Consider the following 19365-nt stretch of genomic DNA (forward strand, 5'->3'; position numbering starts at 1 on the left):
AGAGGATCAGTAGCCATGGTAACTTCCAATCGGCCAGCCGCGCTCTGTTCCATGATTGGTTCAGAGCAAGAGCGCGGGTTTTCCGATCACCGCCCAGCACAACACATCCCAGATGTAAAAACAAAACAAAACAAACAAACAAACACCGAGGGGTTGGAGAGATGGCTCAGCATTTCAGAGCAGTTGCTGCTCATGCAGAAGAGCAGGTTTTGGTTCTCAGCACCCATGTGGTAGCCCACAACTTCCTGTTATAGCTCTTGGGAATCCCGTCACTACAAGAACATGATGTGCATACATACATCCAGGCAAACACTCATACACACGAAATAAAGCAAACCTATTAAGTATCAGAATTGTACATGGGTGGGAGAATATCCAAGGTTAATAAATTTAGAAAACTCCAGAGTCGTAGTTTGACAGACTTGTGTTAGCCATGCCAGGTCACCACACGCTATTGCTTGAAGACCGCTGTACATTTACACAACATTCCAGACATGGTTCTGGCTGCTAGTGCAGGTTGTGTCGTCTTGATAACACCAAAACTGTAGAACTTTGTACTATAGAGCAAAGCAAGAGAACCTTAGAATATTAGCTCAAAGTACCCCTTGCCTAGTCACCATATTTAAAATATGTGTACTTCGTGGTTTGGACCAAGCCATGTTCTGGTTTTCCTTCAATCCCAGCCATAGATGGTTCATCGCCCCAAATGCAGCCTGTTATGCAACATCCTCCAATGAAGATGTTTTAAAAAAAAAAAAAGGCTCAAATCTGCCTTGTGTTTTATTAGTTCCAGTTGGCAAAATAAACCCAACAGCATCCTGAAGGAGACAGTGTGGATCCATATTTAAATAAGGCCATAGGATAGGGTCGGGGTGTGTGGGGTGTTCATACCAGTTAGGTAAGGGATGCAAGCCAAATCATCTTGGAGTGGCCCGGTCCTCCTCTTCCAAAGAAACCAGCAAAGTGCCCATGGATCTGTTGCCACTGCCATCCTCCATGAGGGACAGCAAACTGGCTCGGGCTTTCCACTGCCACCTCAGGCCACAGTCATGTGACCAGCAGTGGTCCCCAGAGCAACAGCAGGAGGCCCTGCACAGCCACTGCCACCTTTACGTGCTGACCCTCCAGGCGGCGGCAGCTCTGGCAAGTCTCTGGCAAGTCTGTGCCGCAGCTCCTTGTATATAAAAAGGCAGGGACAGTCCCACATGGAATTGAATGAAGACAATTCTCAAGAATTAATTTTATTCTTCTGCCATGTGACCCTGAGAATCAAAGTTGGGTCATAAGACCTACTGAGCCATCATGCCAGACTGCTGGATGGTTTTGTTTTTTTGTCTTTAGTCTGCTGTTTGTGCATGTTTATGTCTGGGCATCTTGTTTGTGCTTGGTGCCTAGGGAGGCCAAAAAGCGGGCATCCAATTCCTTAGAACTGGAGTGACACAGGTGTGAGCTGGTGTGTGGGTGCTGGGAATTAAGCCTGGATCTTCTGGAAGAGCAGTCAGTACTCTGAACCACTGACCCATCTCACCAGGGCCTTAAGAAAGCTCTTAGTAACTGGGTGGAAGTGGCACACACCTTTAGCTCCAGCTCAGGTGGCAGAGGCAGGTGGTTTTCTGAGTTCAAAACCAGCCTGGTCTACTGAGCAAGGTCCAGGACAGCCAGGGCTACACAGAGAAACCCTGTTTGAAAGGGGGAAAAAAGCTTTTAGTAATATATTTTTTGTCTTTTCAAGACAAAGTTTCTCTGTGTTGTCCGTCCTAGGACTGGCACTGTAGACCAGATGTGGCCTCAAACTCACCGAGTGCTGGGATTAAAGGTTTGCACAGTCACCGTCCAGCAGCTTTTAGTAATTTCAAGAAAAACTACTCAATGCAAATAGAAAAACACTTTAAGGAGAATTAGTAAATATAAAAATAGGATTTTTATTGTTGAGATTACAAATGTTTCTATGGAACTTATTTACATTTCTAGTATTCAACAGTTCTCCAATGTTAATATTACTGGGTTTTGGTTTTTATAACTTTGTAAACAAGGTGGCAAGATGCAACCCTGGCTGGTTTGAACTCATTATGTAGACCAGACTGGCCTCAAACTCGGAGATACATTTGTCTCTGCTCCCTGAGTGATGAGATTGAAGGCTTGTCCCTTGCAGGATCTGAACCCAAAACTTTCCTGTCTCAGCCTCCCAAGTTCAAGATTCTAGCAGTGTACCACCTGAACAACTAGGATGCTCTGTTATGACTGGTACCATAGCCCAATGCTGGTCACCTTCCCGAACGGAATTTCAACTTCACACAGGACCCATCTTGAAGTACAGAAGACCCAGCATCCACCATAATAAGCTCTGAGATCATCTGAAAACAAAACCCCCAGGGAACTGACTACAGCTCAGTGTGGGCTGTGGCCTAGCTCATGCAAGGCTGGGGTTCAAAACCCAGCACCAAGAATCAAAGCAACAACTGACAAAGCAGCAACAGCTTAGAACTGCCAGGCAACTGCTACCCTACAACAACTGACAGAAACGCTCGTGTCCCCCCCCCCCCCAGATAAATCCGAGATGTGGGGACCCTTCAGCTTCACACCCTGGAAGCACAGGACCAGAATAGTGCTTCAAATTCCTCCGTGGTCCCTACAAAGAGTCGGCCCGAGGGAAGAGATGGGGAGCTTGTACCGCTCATCACAGTGACACCTTTTGTTTCTTCTTCTTGGCCTTCAGCACAGGAGGGAGGGAGATCTTAAAAGCTGTCCTGGAATGAGAGAGAAGAAACACCTCAGGTCTCTGAAGCTCAGGAACCTGCTCCCACCCAGCGCCTGCAGAGGTACTCACTCGCACGTGGTGCAGATGGGGCTGAAATTGCAGAAAACTGTTCAGAGAAGAAGGACATTAGAGGACTTGAAAAGCACAGGTTGCTTTTTGCCCCACCCCCAGCCCACACCCCAACACAGACAGTACGAAAAACTACACATGAGCTTACTAGACAGACACACAGAGCAGACATAGCCAATCTCAATGAGACTTCGATGACAGAAGCAGGCAGCCCTGTAGTCCACATGGATTGGAGGTGGGAGGATGAGCTGAGATCGCTGATCTTGATCCGGAAGAAAAACCCACTGTTTAAAAAAAAAAGGAAGAATAGGCAGGAGACTTTTAATTACATCATGGGTGGAAAACCAGCAAGAGTCATGACACACCAGTAGTCTCTCAGCACTGAGGACAATACTAAGTCCGGCTTTCCGTCAGGGCCCGTGAGATGGCTCAGTGGGGAAAGGCACTGGCCACCAAGCCTAATGGATGACCTAATTCCATTTCTGGGACCCACAAGATAGAAGGAGAGAACTGACTCCTGCAAGTTGTCCTGAGACCTCCACATGTACTCAGTGACAAGCATGTACCCACACACATACACAAAATAATAAAAAGAATTTCCTTTAAAGTCTATTAAGACTCATTTTTATTCATCCTACAATTATTTAAAAAATTTAAAAATGTGTTATTTTCTGTGCTTTTATGTGTGTGAAGTGCATACATACTACAGCACATGTGGTAGTCAGAGGACACTGGTTGGAGCTGGTTCTCTCCTTCCACTGGTGGCCCTGGGCTTGAACTCAAGTCACCAGGCTTGGCAGCAAGCACCCTTACTCACTGAGCCATGTTGTTGGCCCCACTCCACCCTTACTAAGCCCTGTGCTATATAGTCATATGACATCTGCAAACATCCTTCAGAGTTCAAAGACCTGACCATTCACCCTCTCAGCCAGGGAACTCTGAAGCCACTATTTACCCCGGCAATTCCTTCCCTGGGCGTGAGAGGTGGGGGAGTGCTGCTGCTGACTCACCAGTAAGTACTGCAGGAGAGAAGGCATCTGTGGCACCTTCAGGTACAGTCCTCCAGTGATGTCACAAGCCTGTAAAACAGAGGGGTCACTGCCTGTGGCCTTCCCAGAGGAGTGGGGTTCATGAGGGACTCCACAGGTCTGTAAGGTCAGTGTGTGAGGTTTGTAGACACATCACTGTCCACACTTCAGACACACAGCTCTGCCCCAGGAGGCTACGAGACAAGTGGAGTCTCATCTTCAGGAAGCAAGCTCTTAGAGTGGCCAACAGACAGGACAGCCTCTGTCGATGTGCTCGCCTCTGGCAGCTTCACTCTGCCTGCTGTGCCAGGCAGCGTTCTCCAAGCTTCCCAAGGCTTTGCTAGTTTTAAGGGGGCGGAGGAGAGCACATCGAGCTGCGGGACACAAAACTGATGTTACACTCAATTCCTGTAACAGTCATGTGGGGAGATGGGGAAGGAGATGAGGGACGACCAGAGCTGAGCCTCAGCAGGGGGACAGCAAGTGCCACGGCACTTGTCGGCAGCAGCCCAGGTAACTGTCGTTTCAGGCAACACCAAGGAGTTGAGGGGGCCCAGAATGAAAAGAGAAGATGAGGGGTAACCAGCAGGCCTCAGCAAGGTCTTGGGTATCAGCCAAAGTGTGCTGGGACAATGGGGCAGGGAGTGGGGTTGGGGTGGGCCTCACTTATGCTGTAACTTTGTGACTCTGGGGAGGACAGGACTGGCTAGCGGAGGTACGAGCACTAACAGAGCAGCTATCAGACAGCTGCAGGACCACAGATGGGGAGGCTAGGAAAGAGGACAGGAGGTGGGATTTGGGGTCCACGCTGAAGATGGATTCAATGAGATCTTAGCAATATGGAAGGAGGGGAAGAGAGAAGGGGGAAAGTGAGGTTGATCTGCCCCGTGAAACCAGGCTGTGTGCAGAGATGGGGCTCAGAGTTTGGGAGAAGCCACTGTACAGGAAAGGGTCTGTTCTAGACACGGTAACTGAGATGCCCAGGAGGAGATGGCATGTGCACTGTAGAACATGCCTGCCTAGACCTCAGAAGTTGCACTGGACTCGAGGTATCACAGGGAGGGACGGGGGGTGGGGGGGGGCAGAGCCAGTTTTCAATCAGAGTTGAGATCTCTGAGCTAGAGGATGCTTTGAGAGCTACAAATTGTCACCTCCTTGAAAGCCTGATCCTAAAGCACCGTGGGAAATGCAACAGTGTTGCATGCAGAAAGCACTGGTGCAAGGAAGGAACGAGACGAAGGCAGAGGTTCCCCTCATTTGAACACTGTACACTACACAAGCACTGGAATGTCACACGACACCCCACACAGGAGGAATTCCTATATTGTATCTCATCCTCATGAGGTGGGATCCTAAAATTCCAAATGCATAAAGTATACTTCATTCTTAGGTATCTCTCAAAAGTTTTTAAAAAAATTACATTCTTATGTACTTAAAAAGAAAAACAAAACAAAAAAACAGGGCTGGAGAAGTGGCTCAGTGGTAAAGAGCACTGACTGCTCTTCCAGAGGTCCTGAGTTCAAATCCCAGCAACCACATGGTGGCTTACCAACCATCTACAATGGGGTCTGATGCCCTCTTCTGGTGTGTCTGAAGACAGTGACAGTGTATATACATAACATAAATAAATAAATCATTAAAAAAAAGAAATTTGAAAATAAAAAACAAAACAGAAATCAAACCACAGCCCACTGTCAGTTGAGCCTAAGCAACAGACAAGCCCAGCACCCCTTCCTACCCCTGTGGCTGACTGATCTGAACGGAAAGAGAATGTTAGCTTGTGCGTGTGCGCATGCACAGCACCGCACACAGAGACCAGAGAAGACGTGAAGGGGTCGGCTCTCTCCTTGCAGAATACTTACGGGTTCAGGAATGAAACTCAGGTTTTGGTGACAGGCCCCTTTAGCCACTGAGCAGTCTCACTGATCCACAAGAACTTCTTGTGAGCAAAAGGTCGCCACCCTCAGCCTGGTGGTTATTTCAGGTGTGGGTCCCTCTACCCTCCTGTCATTCAGTTTCAAACTCCTGCTCAGAAAGCAACATCTAAAGCAGGAGACCCAAGATGGACCTGAACCCAGCCTGGGCTAGGGTGGGCTCTTACCACCACCCAAACAAGCAACACTCAACACTGCTTCCCAAGACATATGGTGCAATGTACAGAATTTACATTTCCCTAGATGCCCCACTAAAAAGGGGAGGAGGCATGGTGGCACACACTTCTTAATCTCCACAGGAGGGAGGCAGAAGCAGGTAAATCTCGGAGTCCCAGGTCCAGATATAGCTGCACAGTGAGACCCTGGTCTCATGACCAGAAACAGATATAATCCCATTTTAATTACATATTAAGCTCTCTCGCTGTCTCCACAGGGTCTTACCCTCTAGCCTAGGCTGCTCTTAAATCCCATGATCCCCCTGCTGCAGCTTCCTCACTGCTTGGATGACCAGCATGTGCCAGCATGCCTGGCAAAGGTATCACCATCCCCACAAGTGCAGGACACACAGAATGTTCCTGTCCAAAAGCCTGCCCACTGCCGCACATGCCTTGGAAACGTACCTGCTGGAGGAGCCCTGAATCCGAGTCTAGGACGCAGGCATCAATGAGGATATTCTGAAAGGAGCATGTTGAAACATCACAGCAGTGCATATGGCTGTCTCAGACACGCTAGACTCTAGTCTTTTTTTTTTTTTCTTTTTGAGTCAGGGTCTCAACTCTGTTGTCTAGACTGGGATGGAACTTGTGGCAATCCTCCTGCCTCTGCCTCTGTCTCTGCCCCTGCCTCTGAGGTGTTGGTTCGTCAAGACTATATTCCTCAAATGGGCCCTTTAACATGTGTGATGACACTATGAGGCAGCCACTAAAGCATCCAGGACAGGTCTGAGCTCCTGGCTCTAACCCCTGACCCCTTTCACTCCAACACTCTTTATCCTGATGAAAATACAGGGCTCTGGCAGTGCTGCACATGAGAACTAAGGTTTGGAAAAGAGTTGGATGGCCCGGTGGGTAAGAGCACTGCAGCTCTTCTACAGGACCCTGGTTCAGTTCCCAGCACCCACGTGGTGGTTCACGTCATCTATAGCTCTAGTCCCACAGGGTCTGATATCCTCTCTTGGCTTCTGCAGGCACCAGAAATGTTGCACATTCATGTGCAGGCAAAGCACTGGGACACATTAAAAAAAGAATCAGAGAACGAAGAAAACATGCCGGGTAGTCTGAGCATGTCGGCTATTTGCAAAGTACACAGCACACGGCAATAAGAAGAGCGGCACTGTTGGGCAGAACAGTATATGCCTGTGATCCTAGCTACCACACAGGTTGATGCAGGGGATTCTCAAGTTCGAGGCCCATGTGGGCTCTAGGGAGCTCATGGCCCACCTGGGCAAGTCAGCAAAAACCTGTCTCAAAACAAAAGGGAGCCGGGTGGTAATGGTACACGTGTTTAATCCCAGCACTCAGGAGGCAGAGGCAGAGGCCATTCTAGTGTCAGAGCAGGTTCCAGGATAGGCAGGGGTTACCCAAGAAACCCTGTCTCAAAAAACAAAAACAGACAAACAAAAAAGATAGAGGAGTGGAGGGTTCCTGTATCAAACTGTTAACTCAGAGATTCTAATGGGATGAGTATCATGATACCCAATGCAAAAGCAAGTCTGAGTGGACAGTCCTGAGAAGACCACCCAGTCAAAAACTGCCCAGGATCCTAAAACAGAAAAATGACAAGTACTCAGTGTGGCTTCTAAATCCACAATCCACTGACACAGCCCTGTTTAGCCAGAACACTACTGTCCAAGAATGACAATGATCAAATTTTATGTGCCTTCATGTATTGTCTGCATGCATGTCTGTGTGAGGGTGTCAGATCCCCTGGAACTGGAGTTACAGGCAATTGTGAACAGTCATGTGGGTGCTAGGAATTGAACCTGGGTCCTCTGAAAGAGCAGCCAGTACTCTTAACCAATGAGCCATCTCTCCAGCCCCATTTGTTCGTTTTTGAGACAGGATCTTTCTATGTAGCTCTGGGGCTATCCCCTGGACTCCATATAGACCTGGCTGGCAGCTAACTCATAAAGGTGGGCATGCCACACAGGCTTCTGATCCTTTCTTTCGAGAACTAGCCAGGCTGAGGCCTCACCTGCTTCTGAGCAGCAAAGATGACATTCATGAAGCTCATGTACTGCAGCGCGCTGTCCTCCGCAGCCTTGATCACCTGCAGACACAGCCATCAGACCTCAGGGGCACATCCTGGGCACAGGGTGCACGGATGACAAGACCTACTGCAAGCCGCAGGTCGCTTCTCCAGTCCCTCTTCCTATTTAGTATGAAACCCCTGAAGTGTAGGATGGCACCAGAGCTTTCCTGGTCCTTGTTAGTCTGATGGACATCTGTCCAGAGTACCCAGCATGCATTCGGAGGCCAGGGGACAACTTTTGGGACTTAGTTCTCTCCTTCCACCATCTGGGTCCTGGGGATTGTTCTTCAGGCTTGGCACCAGGCACCTTTACCAACTGAGCCTCACTGGCCCAAGAGCTCTGGCTGTCCTGGAACTCTCTATGTAGATTAAATATTGTCCCTGAACTCACAGACACCAGCCTGTCTCCCTCCCCAGTGCTAGAATTAAATGCATATGGCACCACGCCTGGATTCGTTCCCCTGTCTTTCAGCTGTCTGCAGTTGTATGTAAGTTGTGTGTAATCTTACCAAAATCCTTGATTTCATCTCCTGATTATCTATAAAGAGATTAAGAAAAAAAAAAACAGGTTATAATTTAGCAAACATAGTAGCTTAAAAAGGATGTAGTCTTCTAAGCATTTTTATTTTATATTGAGACCGGGTCTCACTAAGCAGCAGCCCCGGATGGTCTGGAACTTGCTATGTATACTAGGCTGGCCATGAACTAGGAGATCTGCTGCCTCTGCTTCTGAGAGTCTAACAATTCTTAAATGCCCCACCAAGCATGCAGCACTAAACTCAACACGGTAATAGTTGCGAAAGAATCAGCTCTTACCTTTAACTGCCTTGTTCGCTCTGTTAATGTCTGGATTCAACGTAAAGGAATATAAAAGTGTGTTTCATCAGCAGGAGCGGGACAGACCTTCAGATTTGACACCAGACCCATCATCTACCACGACAGCTGTATGGGTGAGTTTAGGTTCAGTTACCCATTCTATACTCACAGAGAGCCATCTCCCCGGATCAGCAGTAGTTTTAAAATAACCCACATCAGGCCTGTGAGATGCCTTTGCAGCTAAAAGCACTTGCCAAGCAAAGCCTGATGATCTAACTTTGATCCCTAGAAACCATGATGAAGGAGAACCAGCTACTGAGAGTTGTCATCTGTTCTCACGTACATGCTGTGACGTATGTGCACCTCAACATTGTCTCTTGTATCTCTCTTTCACACACACACACAAACCACCACCACCACCACCACCACCACCACCACCAATAATAACCCATCCCAGCACTTGGGAGGCAGAGGCAGGTGGATCTCTCTGCATGTGAAGACCACAGCTCCGGACAGATGACTATCCACCATCCTAGATAGGAATACTAGGGCCACACCTAAACCCATCAGCCCATCCAATGAGATAACAAACTTTTTTTTTTTGTTGTTTGGTTTTTTCGAGACAGGGTTTCTCTGTGTGTAGTCCTGGCTGTCCTGGAACTCACTCTGTAGACCAGGCTAGCCTCGAACTCTCGAACTCAGAGATCCGCCTGCCTCTACCTCCCAAGTGCTGGGATTAAAGGTGTGCGCCACCACCGCCCGGCGAGATAATAAACTTGAAAGCCATACAAAGATCAGGACAACTGGATAAAAAAAAAAATGATGTGAACATCACTCAATACTGTTTAAAGACACTTCATGCTGGGCGGTGGTGGTGCACGCCTTTAATCCCAGCACTTGGGAGGCAGAGGCAGGCGGATTTCTGAGTTTGAGGCCAGCCTGGTCTACAGAGTGAGTTCCAGGATAGCCAGGGCTACACAGAGAAACCCTGTCTCGAAAAACCTAAAAAAAAAAAAAAAAAAAGACACTTCATAAAAGCAAGGCTGAGATCCCATGACACATGAAGTCAGGTGTGGGAAGAGTCTGGTGGCCCTCCGAGGAGTCCCATGAGTGGTACAGAATAGGGTCTAGGAGAAGCCACCACCTAACACCCGCCCCACAAAGACTTCTTTGGAACCCATTAGCACAAGGATACAGCAAAGAGCTTTGGCGAGGGATCCTGCCAGTAGTGTCTCTGTATGCTGGCCCTTGATGTCACCTGCAAAAGTTACAGAGCACAAAAGGGGGAAATTCTAAGTCCTTTTTCAAATGAAGTCATTTAGGCACTCAAGTATTCATGAATGAACCAAAAGATGACATGTTCAGAGGGGATTTTAAAACACAGAAACTAGCAATCAGTAAACAAAAGTAAGCAACTCTATACATCTTTCCAGAATACCTCGGTGTCTCTTTAGGGGAAGGAAAGGCAGAGATGGGAGTTGGTACTTAAAGGATGAAGAGGGACTGGAAAGATGATTCAGTGATTAAGAGCACTGGCTGCTCTTTCAGAGGACCTGGTTCAAGGTCCAGCACCCACATGGTGGCTCAAAACTGTCCAATTCCAGGGCATCTGATCCCCTCTTCCGGCCTCCACAGGAACCAGGCACACACATGATGGGTGCACAGACACACATGCTGGCAAAACAGCCATACATATAAAGTAAAATAAATCAATCTAAAAAGGTAAAAGATAAAATAAGGACATGGTGCTTCGTTTAGGAGAAGGTTTTAGAGTGGCCCTGAACAGTGTGTACACGCCTAGCACCACTGAACTGTACAGTCACGAAATGGTTAAGAATGGAGTCAGGTGTGGTGACCCACACCTTTAGTCTCACCATGCCGGAGGCGGAGGCAGGCAGGTCTCTGTGAGTTTGAGACCAGCCTGGTCTACACAGCAAGTTACATGCAAGCCAGGGCTACACAGGGAGATTCTGTCTCAAGAAAAATGTACTGCTTTGGAATTCAAATTTTCCCAGAGGCCCAAAAAGAGTATTGGATCGCCTGGAGCTGGAGTCAGAGGAGGGGGATGAGCCTCCCTACATGGGTGCTATGAACCAAGCTGGATCCTCTGCAATAGTAACAGTGCTCTTAACCCCTCAGCTATCTCTCCATCCCTAGAGCACAACTGCTTTTTATAAGTTTACAGCTGTGTGCCCATCACCATCACTGGAGGGTATAGCACTTTGAATGAGAATCGCTGCCACAGGCACATACATCTGAATCCTTGGTCCCCAGTTGGTGGAACTGTTTGGAAAGGATTAGGAGGTGTGGCCTTGTTGAAGGAGGCATGTCACTGGGGGTGGACTTTTGAGGTTTCAAAAGCTCATGCCACACCCAGTTTGTGCTCCCCTCCTCTGTGCTTTTGGAGTAGATGTAAGCTCCAGAACCATGCCCGCTGCTGCCATGCTCCCCATCATGAGGCTCACAGACTCTTCTACCCTTGGGAACCATGAGTCCCAAATTCAACACTCTGTAAGTTGCCTTGGATGGGGCATCTTACCGCAGCACTAGAACATAACTAAGACAGAGGCTGAGTGGAAAGGCCGCAGTGGAGAGACAGGCGTCTGGGCCAGCAGGAGGCTGATAGATGATCTAGCAGCTCTCAGATGGGGCCTGTGGGGCACTCTAGCAAAGTCTGAAGTACCATGTGGTCATAAAGTGGGGCCAGGCAGCTAGAAGGTTGAGGCTCGGGCTATGCCAAGTGTGCACAGTGTGGCATTTCATCCCAACAGTGCTGAGGCTGACTGAGAGTAAGGGTTAGAATGTGGTGAAGCTAAAATCACAGACTGCATAGCTGATTAGATGGTGAACCAAGAAGCCAAGAGCTTGGCCTTGAGAAACTAAGAAGACGGAGTGACAGACATAGGGAATGGGATGGTGGAGTTATAGCAGCCAGAGATATAGGGGAGACATGATAGAGAGACCGAGGGACAGGGAAACAGAGATGTCTGAGCTTAAAGTCTGGGATTTCATCAGACTGGGAAATGCTGCCACCTAAATGATAAAGGGCAGGGACAGGAGAGATGGCTCAGCGTTACCCACAAGTACTGCACCTGCAGAAGACACAGGTTTGGTTCCCAACCTGTTCCCAGTACAAACATCAGGCACTGGCATCTACCTCTGGCCACCTCAGGCACCTGTATGCACACTGCACACATAATCTCATGTAGGCACACACAAGCATTTAACCCTTTTCTTTTTAAAGATTTAGTTTAGCCGGGCAGTGGTGGCGCACGCCTTTAATCCCAGCACTTGGGAGACAGAGGTAGGCAGATTTCTGAGTTTGAGGCCAGCCTGGTCTACAGAGTGAGTTCCAGGACAGACAGGGCTACACAGAGAAACCCTATCTCAGAAAACCAAAAAAAAAAAAAAAAAAAAGATTTAGTTTATGTGTAGGAGAACTGCATCTGGGGTCCAAGGAGGTCAACAGCGGTGATCACATGCCCTAGAATTGGAATTACAGATGTTAGTAAGCTGCCCCAAGTGCTGGGAACTGAACCTGCAGAGCAGCCAGTGCCTTCAACCACAGAGCTTTGTCTCCAATCCCTCTAAGCATACAGTTTTCTTTAAAATAAATAAATAAATAAATAAATAAATAAATAAATTTAATCTTAAAAATAAAGATTAATAAATTTAGTCTTAAAAGTAAAAATAAATAAAGGAAGGTAAGCATCCACAGAAAATTCAAGATGTATTTTAAGGGACAAAGTAAAGGACAAACCTGACATAAAAAACAAAAGAAGAGCCAGGCATGTGGTACATGCCTGTAATCTCAGAACTTGGGAGACTGAGGCAGGAAGACCACAAGTTCAAGATCAGCCCAGGCTATTTGGGGAGGACCTGTCTAAACAGAAACAAACAAACAAACACTCAAACAAGACTGAAAAAGAATAGTCCAAAAAACAAGAGAAGAAAAGCTGGTTAAGGCCGGGCGGTGGTGGCGCACGCCTTTAATCCCAGCACTTGGGAGGCAGAGGCAGGCGGATTTCTGAGTTCGAGGCCAGCCTGGTCTACAGAGTGAGTTCCAGGACAGCCAGGGCTATACAGAGAAACCCTGTCTCGAAAAACCAAAAAAAAAAATAAAAAAAAATAAAAAAAAAAAAAAATAAAAAAAAAAAGCTGGTTAACAGTGTGTCTTCCTGGGAAGCCAGAGTGTTCTAGAGCCAAGAGGGCTTAACACGTATTTATCTTGCTAACTGAATATCACAGAGATGGAAAGGAGTGAACCAAAGAAGGAAGAGAGACATGTGGCTAGCACCTGCAGCTCAAATCTTTGAGCTTAAAGCCTCCAATGACCCCCAGTCAATGCTGTTTCAAAGGAAAAACAGTCTATAACACGCAAGACATTCCTAAGGCTCAGCAAGCACAGCGGAAGAGGCTTGGGGCAGGCAGACTGTAAGAGCCAGGGTTCAAGAGGACCTGCAAACAGTGTTCTCTGACATGGCAGGAAGCTACTCACAAACTCACAGCAGCCATACAGGATCAAGTCAGTATTTCAGCTGTCTGCCTTGATCTTGAACTTGTGGTCCTCCTGCCCACATCTCTTCACTGCCTCCCAACTTTGTGTCCTTTTTTAAAAATAATCTGGCTATAGTTGTAAATGCCTTTAATCTCAACAGTAGGAAGGCAGAGGCAGGCAGATCACTTGTGAGTTCTAGTCCAGTGTGGTCTACATAGCAAGTTCCAGGACAACCAGGGCTATGTAGTGAGAGCCTGTCTCAAAACAAACAAACAAATTTATGTGTGCTATTCACGTACTCATGCATATAGGGCCATTTATTGGAGCATTGTTGACCTATGGGGACCACACCCTTAAAGAGAGTCAACTGCACCTCACCAGGCTATCAACTGTTAATGGCTCCTCAGCTAGGGGTGGAGGCTCAAGGGTTCCTCCCCACTTTGAGGCAGTGAGGAGATGTGGGGAGGAGATGGGAGTGGACCTAGGAGTTAGGAAGAAAAATGAGGTTGATGAATATCATCAAAACCCATGGTATACATGCATGAAATTCTCAAAGAATTCATAAGAATTTTGCATTTCAAAAACATACAACAATTACCACCACATCAAGACAGCAGTGACAATAGCCAGGCTCTTACTCTTGGTCATCAGATCCTTGATCTCCTCAGCGATCACCTCATTTGCGGCTGTCAACAGCTCATATTTCCCATCTTTGCTCCCAGAGGGATTGCAGTCAGGAAGGGCGTTGCCAGGGTCTCCGAAGAAGTCTCCAAGTCTGCCTTTCTTCCCCGGGTATAAGAATCGACTGAGAGGGTAGGAGAAAGATCCCTCTGAGTAAACAGAAGGTGCTCTGCACATGCATGCAACTGTCAAAGAACTGAAAAGCAGCCTCAGGCCCCTACCTTTCCTGAATGTGACTGGCGATGACGGCCAGCTGGTTGGAGCGGTTCATGAACAGGTGGGAATTTGCCAGCACCATCACGGCATCCATGCACTTGGATAAAGTAAACTGACAAACACGAGAGGAAACGTCAGCTCCCACACGACTACATCCAGCCCAAGGACGGCGTCATTGGAAGGGCAGCTAGTTGTTACTTAGCTTTATCCACTTATACACTGGTATGTATAGGAAAGGGTCTTGCTACATGGCCTTGGGTAGTCTGGTGCTGAGTAGCAGCAAGTGTCCAACAATTCACCTGTCGCTACCGTCCCATGTCACGACAGGTGCCATTCTGTGTGGATGCTCGCTGACATCTGACACGGATTCACTGCTAAAACTCTGACGTTTCTCCTCTCCTAAACCCAAAGCACAGAGCTGAGAGGAGGCCTTCTTCACCTTAGTGACAGAGTCATTTACATATTAAAACCTTATCTATGAGATACTAGCATAATGGGGCCACGTGGGTAAATTTGGAAACCTGGAACTTAGGAGACAGAGGCAGCCAGACCACAAGTTCAAGGCCAGCCTGGGATACCTGAGATCCTGTGTTGATAAAATAAGAAAGCACAATCTTGCTTTTCCGCCCACATAGACGAACAAAAAGTGAATGTTAAAAACAGGATAAGGCTGTCTCAAAACTCCAAAGACCAGGTCAGGTGGGATGGCTCAATGGTTCGGGGTGCTTCCCACCAAGCCTGACTTCCTGAACTGGACTCCCAAGGCCCACATGATTGAAGCAAAGAACCAACACCCAAAAGCTGTCTACTGTCCGTCACACACATGCAGTGGCACACCATACCTTCCCCCCACGTAAATAAAAAACAAAAGATGTCTACTTATACAATAGCTATATGAACCGTCTAGAAGAGGAAAAGTGGACAGGAGGCCATCGATGGCTGCCTGCAGGTGAAGGACGGAAGCAGGCGCGAGGGTCAGCAGGAGCAAGGACTTTGCATGGTGAGAAAAAACATTCCAAGAAGGAACTGTGGGGCCAGTTATGCAACTTCCCTATGCGGTCTGTGTGGTGTAGTCGGCCGCTCTTACGAACCCACAGCTTTCCTTTCTGACAGTTTCTCTAGCCCAGACTGGTCAAAGATGAGCTTGACCTCTGGGGATCGGCCAGCTTCCATCTGAGCGCTAGGATTGGACAAGGGCCACTGAGCCCAGCTTGTGAAGACTCAGTCAGGGGGACAGTGGGTGGGATACAGGCATACTGAAGTTAAAGAGGAGCAGCACTCAAAGGCTCAAGCCATCTTACCTGAGATTCCTTTAACGCTTGCTTTCCCCACCAAATCGGGTTGGTGTCAACTATGATAACCAGCAGATTCAACTCATCTTCTGCAAATAGTAACAGAAGCAACGTTTAAAATGTCAGCCTCGATAAAATGATGTTACCATTCCCGATGAGCTGACTAATCGACTACGGGTCTTTTAATGGTCATCATTCTCAGATTGATCGTGACATCACAAAACAGGCTGAGTTTATGTAGAGATTAAGTCACAGGGCCGAGGACACAGCTTAATGAGTTTTGTCTAGTCCTGGGAAGCCCTGGGCTTGATACCTAGTATCTCCCAGTTTTAAAAACGAAAAACCAGGAAGGAGGCAGAGATGGCTTACTAGGTAAAGGCACCTATATCCAAGCCTGATGCCCTGAGTTCAGTTCCTGGGATGCACATGGTTAGATGAGACCTGACTCAGCCGGGCAGTGGTGGCGCACGCCTTTAATCCCAGCACTTGGGAGGCAGAGGCAGGTGGATTTCTGAGTTCGAGGCCATCCTGGTCTACAGAGTGAGTTCCAGGACAGCCAGGACTACACAGAGAAAGCCTGTCTCGGAAAAAAACAAAAACAAAAAAAAAAAAGAAAGAAAGAAAAAGAGACCTGACTCAACAAAGGTGCTCACTAACACACACTGCTAAGAAAAAACAAAACAAATTTCAAAAGCTGAGAATGATGGTGTATTGTCTTTAACACCAACACTTGGAAGGCAGAGCCAGATGGATCTCTGTGAGTTCAAAACCAATCTGGTGTAGCTAGTTCCAGGCCAAGAAGGGTTAAGAAGCTGCCCAAGCCTTACTCAGCTCTCAGCTGCCCTACATTACAAGCGGTAGTTGAGCATAGGCATGCGAACCCTCTGCTCCTGACACATGGTGAACCCAGAGGCATTCACATTTTAAAGGACTGGTAGGAATCTCTGGTAGGATTTCAGGGAGATTAGGGACCCATGAGGAGCTGGAGTGGCCCTAAGTTCAATCCATCATAAAACAGCCAAGCCAGGTGTGATTAAGAAAATTTTATTTATTACCTTTTATTTGTATAGCCCAGGCTGACCTCTAACTCCTTGTGTAGCTAAGGATGACATTAGACTTCTGATCCTCCTGTCTCTACCTCCCAAGTGCTAGTTTACACCACATCTGGTTGTAGGTAGTGCTGGGGATCAAATCAGGGCTCTGAGAATGTCAGGCAAGGACTCTGTTACATTGCTACATCACCTGCCCGGGAACCAACTTTTAAAAATACCCAAAAATGGGGGAACTAATTCTTAAATGGACAAAGTTTTTACCATGCAAAGGAATTAGGCCACCATCCAGAATGACAGACACAACTAAACAGGGCAAGTAACACAAGCACTCAACACACACCCACGCTAGGTATACTAGGACCAGCTGATGGAGGTGCTGGCTCCAAGTCTTTGAAGAATCGACACTTAATTCAGTTTGGTGTGGACACTGAACACAGACACTTGTGCGTTCTAAAAAAAAAAAAAAAAAAAAAAAGGACCCAGCCACCAAACTACATCCTTAGAACTTTAGAACTTTCTTGTTTGTTTGTTTTTTTTTGGTTTTTCGAGACAGGGTTTCTCTGTGTAGTTCTGGCTGTCCCAGAACTCACTCTGTAGACCAGGCTGGCCTCGAACTCAGAAATCCACCTGCCTCTGCCTCCCAAGTGCTGGGATTAAAGGCGTGCGCCACCACCGCCCGGCCTAGAACTTTCTTATTAAAAAAAAATTAGATCTTTTATATGCATGAGTGCTTTGACTGTGGCTATATGTACATTCATGCAGTGCCCTCAGACATAGAAAGATGGCGCCATATCCCCTGGATAGCTTTGCCACTGTCTACATGTTGGACTCAACCAGGGTCCTCTGCTAGTGTTCTTAACTAGTCATCATTCCAAGAACCATGACCCTTTAAAATAGGGTCTCAATAAATTGCCCAGGCTGGCATTGAACTTGGTAACCTCATACCTCTTGAGTATCTGGGATTATAGGCATCTGACACTATACCCAGCCAAGAGCATACAGTTCAAATGGACAAAGCAATCCTGCCAGTGCCCGCTGTCATGAAAAGCCTGGATGTTCACGTAATAGTACAAGGCAGTGCCCGATTTACTGCCTCCTCCATTCCCTCCCTCAGCTCCTTCATCGGGATCAGCCCCCACCTCCGGTTTCTGCAGAACCAAATCCTCACTCTTTCTTCCTTGCTAGTACCAAGACTGGGAAAGAAAGCAATGTGTTGCCTGTCAGAGATGTGTTCATGAAACCGCCCTGCCAATTTTCTTGAGTGTCAACCTCGCTACTTGACAAGCAGCACCAGGCCTGCCTTTCTCCTAGCTGTGTGAGAAGCGTCTATGGCTGCTGAATGGACCACTCTAGCTACTCTTGCTCCCACAATCCATCTTCCACACAGTAGCCAAAGTAATGCTTCTAATGTCAATCACGTAAATAATTCTGGGAGAGTGCAAAGGCTCAGCTGGTAAAGGTCCTTGCTGCCAAATCTGATGATCTGTGTTCAATTCCCAAGACCTATACAATAAATAAGAGAACAGATCCCCACAAGCTGTCCACTGACTTCACACACCAAATAAGTAAACACAAGGCAACAATCTTTGAGGAACAATGTAATTTGAAAACTGTAACTAGGGCCTGGCAGCAGTGGCACACGCCTTTAATCCAAGCACTTGGGAGGTAGAAACAGGTTGATTTCTGAGTTCGAAGCCAGCCCGGCCTACAGAGTGAATCAGGACAGCCAAGGCTATTACACAAAGAAACCCCATTTCAAAACAAAACAAAAATACAAAGAAAAAAGAGAAAGATAGAGCGAACACATGAACCTGTAACTAGGGGGTAGAAAGATGACTCAGTAGTTAAGAGCACTGACTGTTTTGCTGGTGAACCCAGGTTCAATTCCTAGCACCCACATAGCAGCTCACAATTATAACTCTAGTTCTAGGGAATCCAAAAATCTTCACACAGACATACATGTAAGCAAAACTCCAATGCACATAAAATGAGTTAAAAACTGTAACTAGTAGTTCACTGTATAACTAAGGACTCCCACCTTCCTCTATCCTCCTCCTTCCCCAGGTTGTTTGTACGTAAAGTGAACTTCATAATGTCGCTCACACCAAAGTTCCAGTATCTTCACTTTCCCTGGACTCCTAGTGAAAGGCAGTCCTTAGCTGCCATGCACTGTCTTCACAGCCCTGGTCACCTCTGGAAATTAACTTCACTCGCCAACTGGTCTCTCAACCCTAAGGCACCACACACCCAAAATTTCCCTGTGTCGATTCTGAGCTGTACTTCCCAGTTCGGAAAATAATGTCGAATACACAGTGGGTTACCCCAATATTTCCTGAATGACACATTGGGCATGCTGACGCAGGCCTATATCCCAGAACTCGGAAGGCTAAGGAAGAGAGCGTCTGCATAAAAAAATAATTAGGGCTGGTGAGGAACCTCAATTGGTAGAATGCCTACTGGGCATGCATAAATATCTGAGCACCACATAAAATCAAGCTTGATCGTGCACGTCTGTAATTCCAGCAGTCTAAAAGAGACTGGAGGATGAAAAAGATCACGGCCATCCTTTACATCACAGCGAGTACCTTTCTCAAAATCAAAATTGCTGAGTGAATGAACAAATATACTGGCTGTTCCTCTAAAGACCAAAAGTGTCCCTCCCACCCGGCTCCGCGTTTCGGTCTGTGCCACCCTCACCATCCGCAGCCATGGCTCCCTACGCCTCGGAGAAGAGCCGCCCACAAGGCCGATGCGCAGTGACTTCCGGCGCT

General features: G+C 47.3%; 1 protein-coding gene and 1 pseudogene across 2 annotated transcripts; both read right to left on the reverse strand.

The window, feature by feature from the left end:
- Positions 1–347: 347 nt before the first annotated feature.
- On the reverse strand, positions 348–1207 carry LOC114619999 (annotated as a pseudogene).
- Positions 1208–1902: 695 nt separating this feature from the next.
- Gtf2h3 (general transcription factor IIH subunit 3) lies at positions 1903–19345 on the reverse strand. 2 transcript variants are annotated; one of them, XM_028766244.1, is made up of 13 exons: positions 19292–19345; positions 15552–15631; positions 14256–14362; positions 13992–14158; positions 10051–10113; positions 8856–8885; positions 8549–8577; positions 7983–8057; positions 6410–6463; positions 3838–3906; positions 2976–3111; positions 2828–2864; positions 1903–2747 (listed from the first exon to the last, which is right to left on the reverse strand). In XM_028766244.1, exons 1-13 carry the CDS (start codon positions 19302–19304, stop codon positions 2678–2680), a joined length of 930 nt encoding a protein of 309 aa, XP_028622077.1. In that variant the 5' UTR covers positions 19305–19345; the 3' UTR covers positions 1903–2677. The 2 variants fall into 2 exon arrangements, with proteins under 2 accessions (XP_028622077.1, XP_028622078.1); XM_028766245.1 differs by lacking the exon at positions 19292–19345 and adding an exon at positions 18633–18833.
- Positions 19346–19365: the final 20 nt, after the last annotated feature.

The sequence above is a fragment of the Grammomys surdaster genome, unplaced genomic scaffold (assembly GCF_004785775.1).
Source record: "Grammomys surdaster isolate TR1022 unplaced genomic scaffold, NIH_TR_1.0 166, whole genome shotgun sequence".
Lineage (NCBI taxonomy): Eukaryota > Metazoa > Chordata > Mammalia > Rodentia > Muridae > Grammomys > Grammomys surdaster.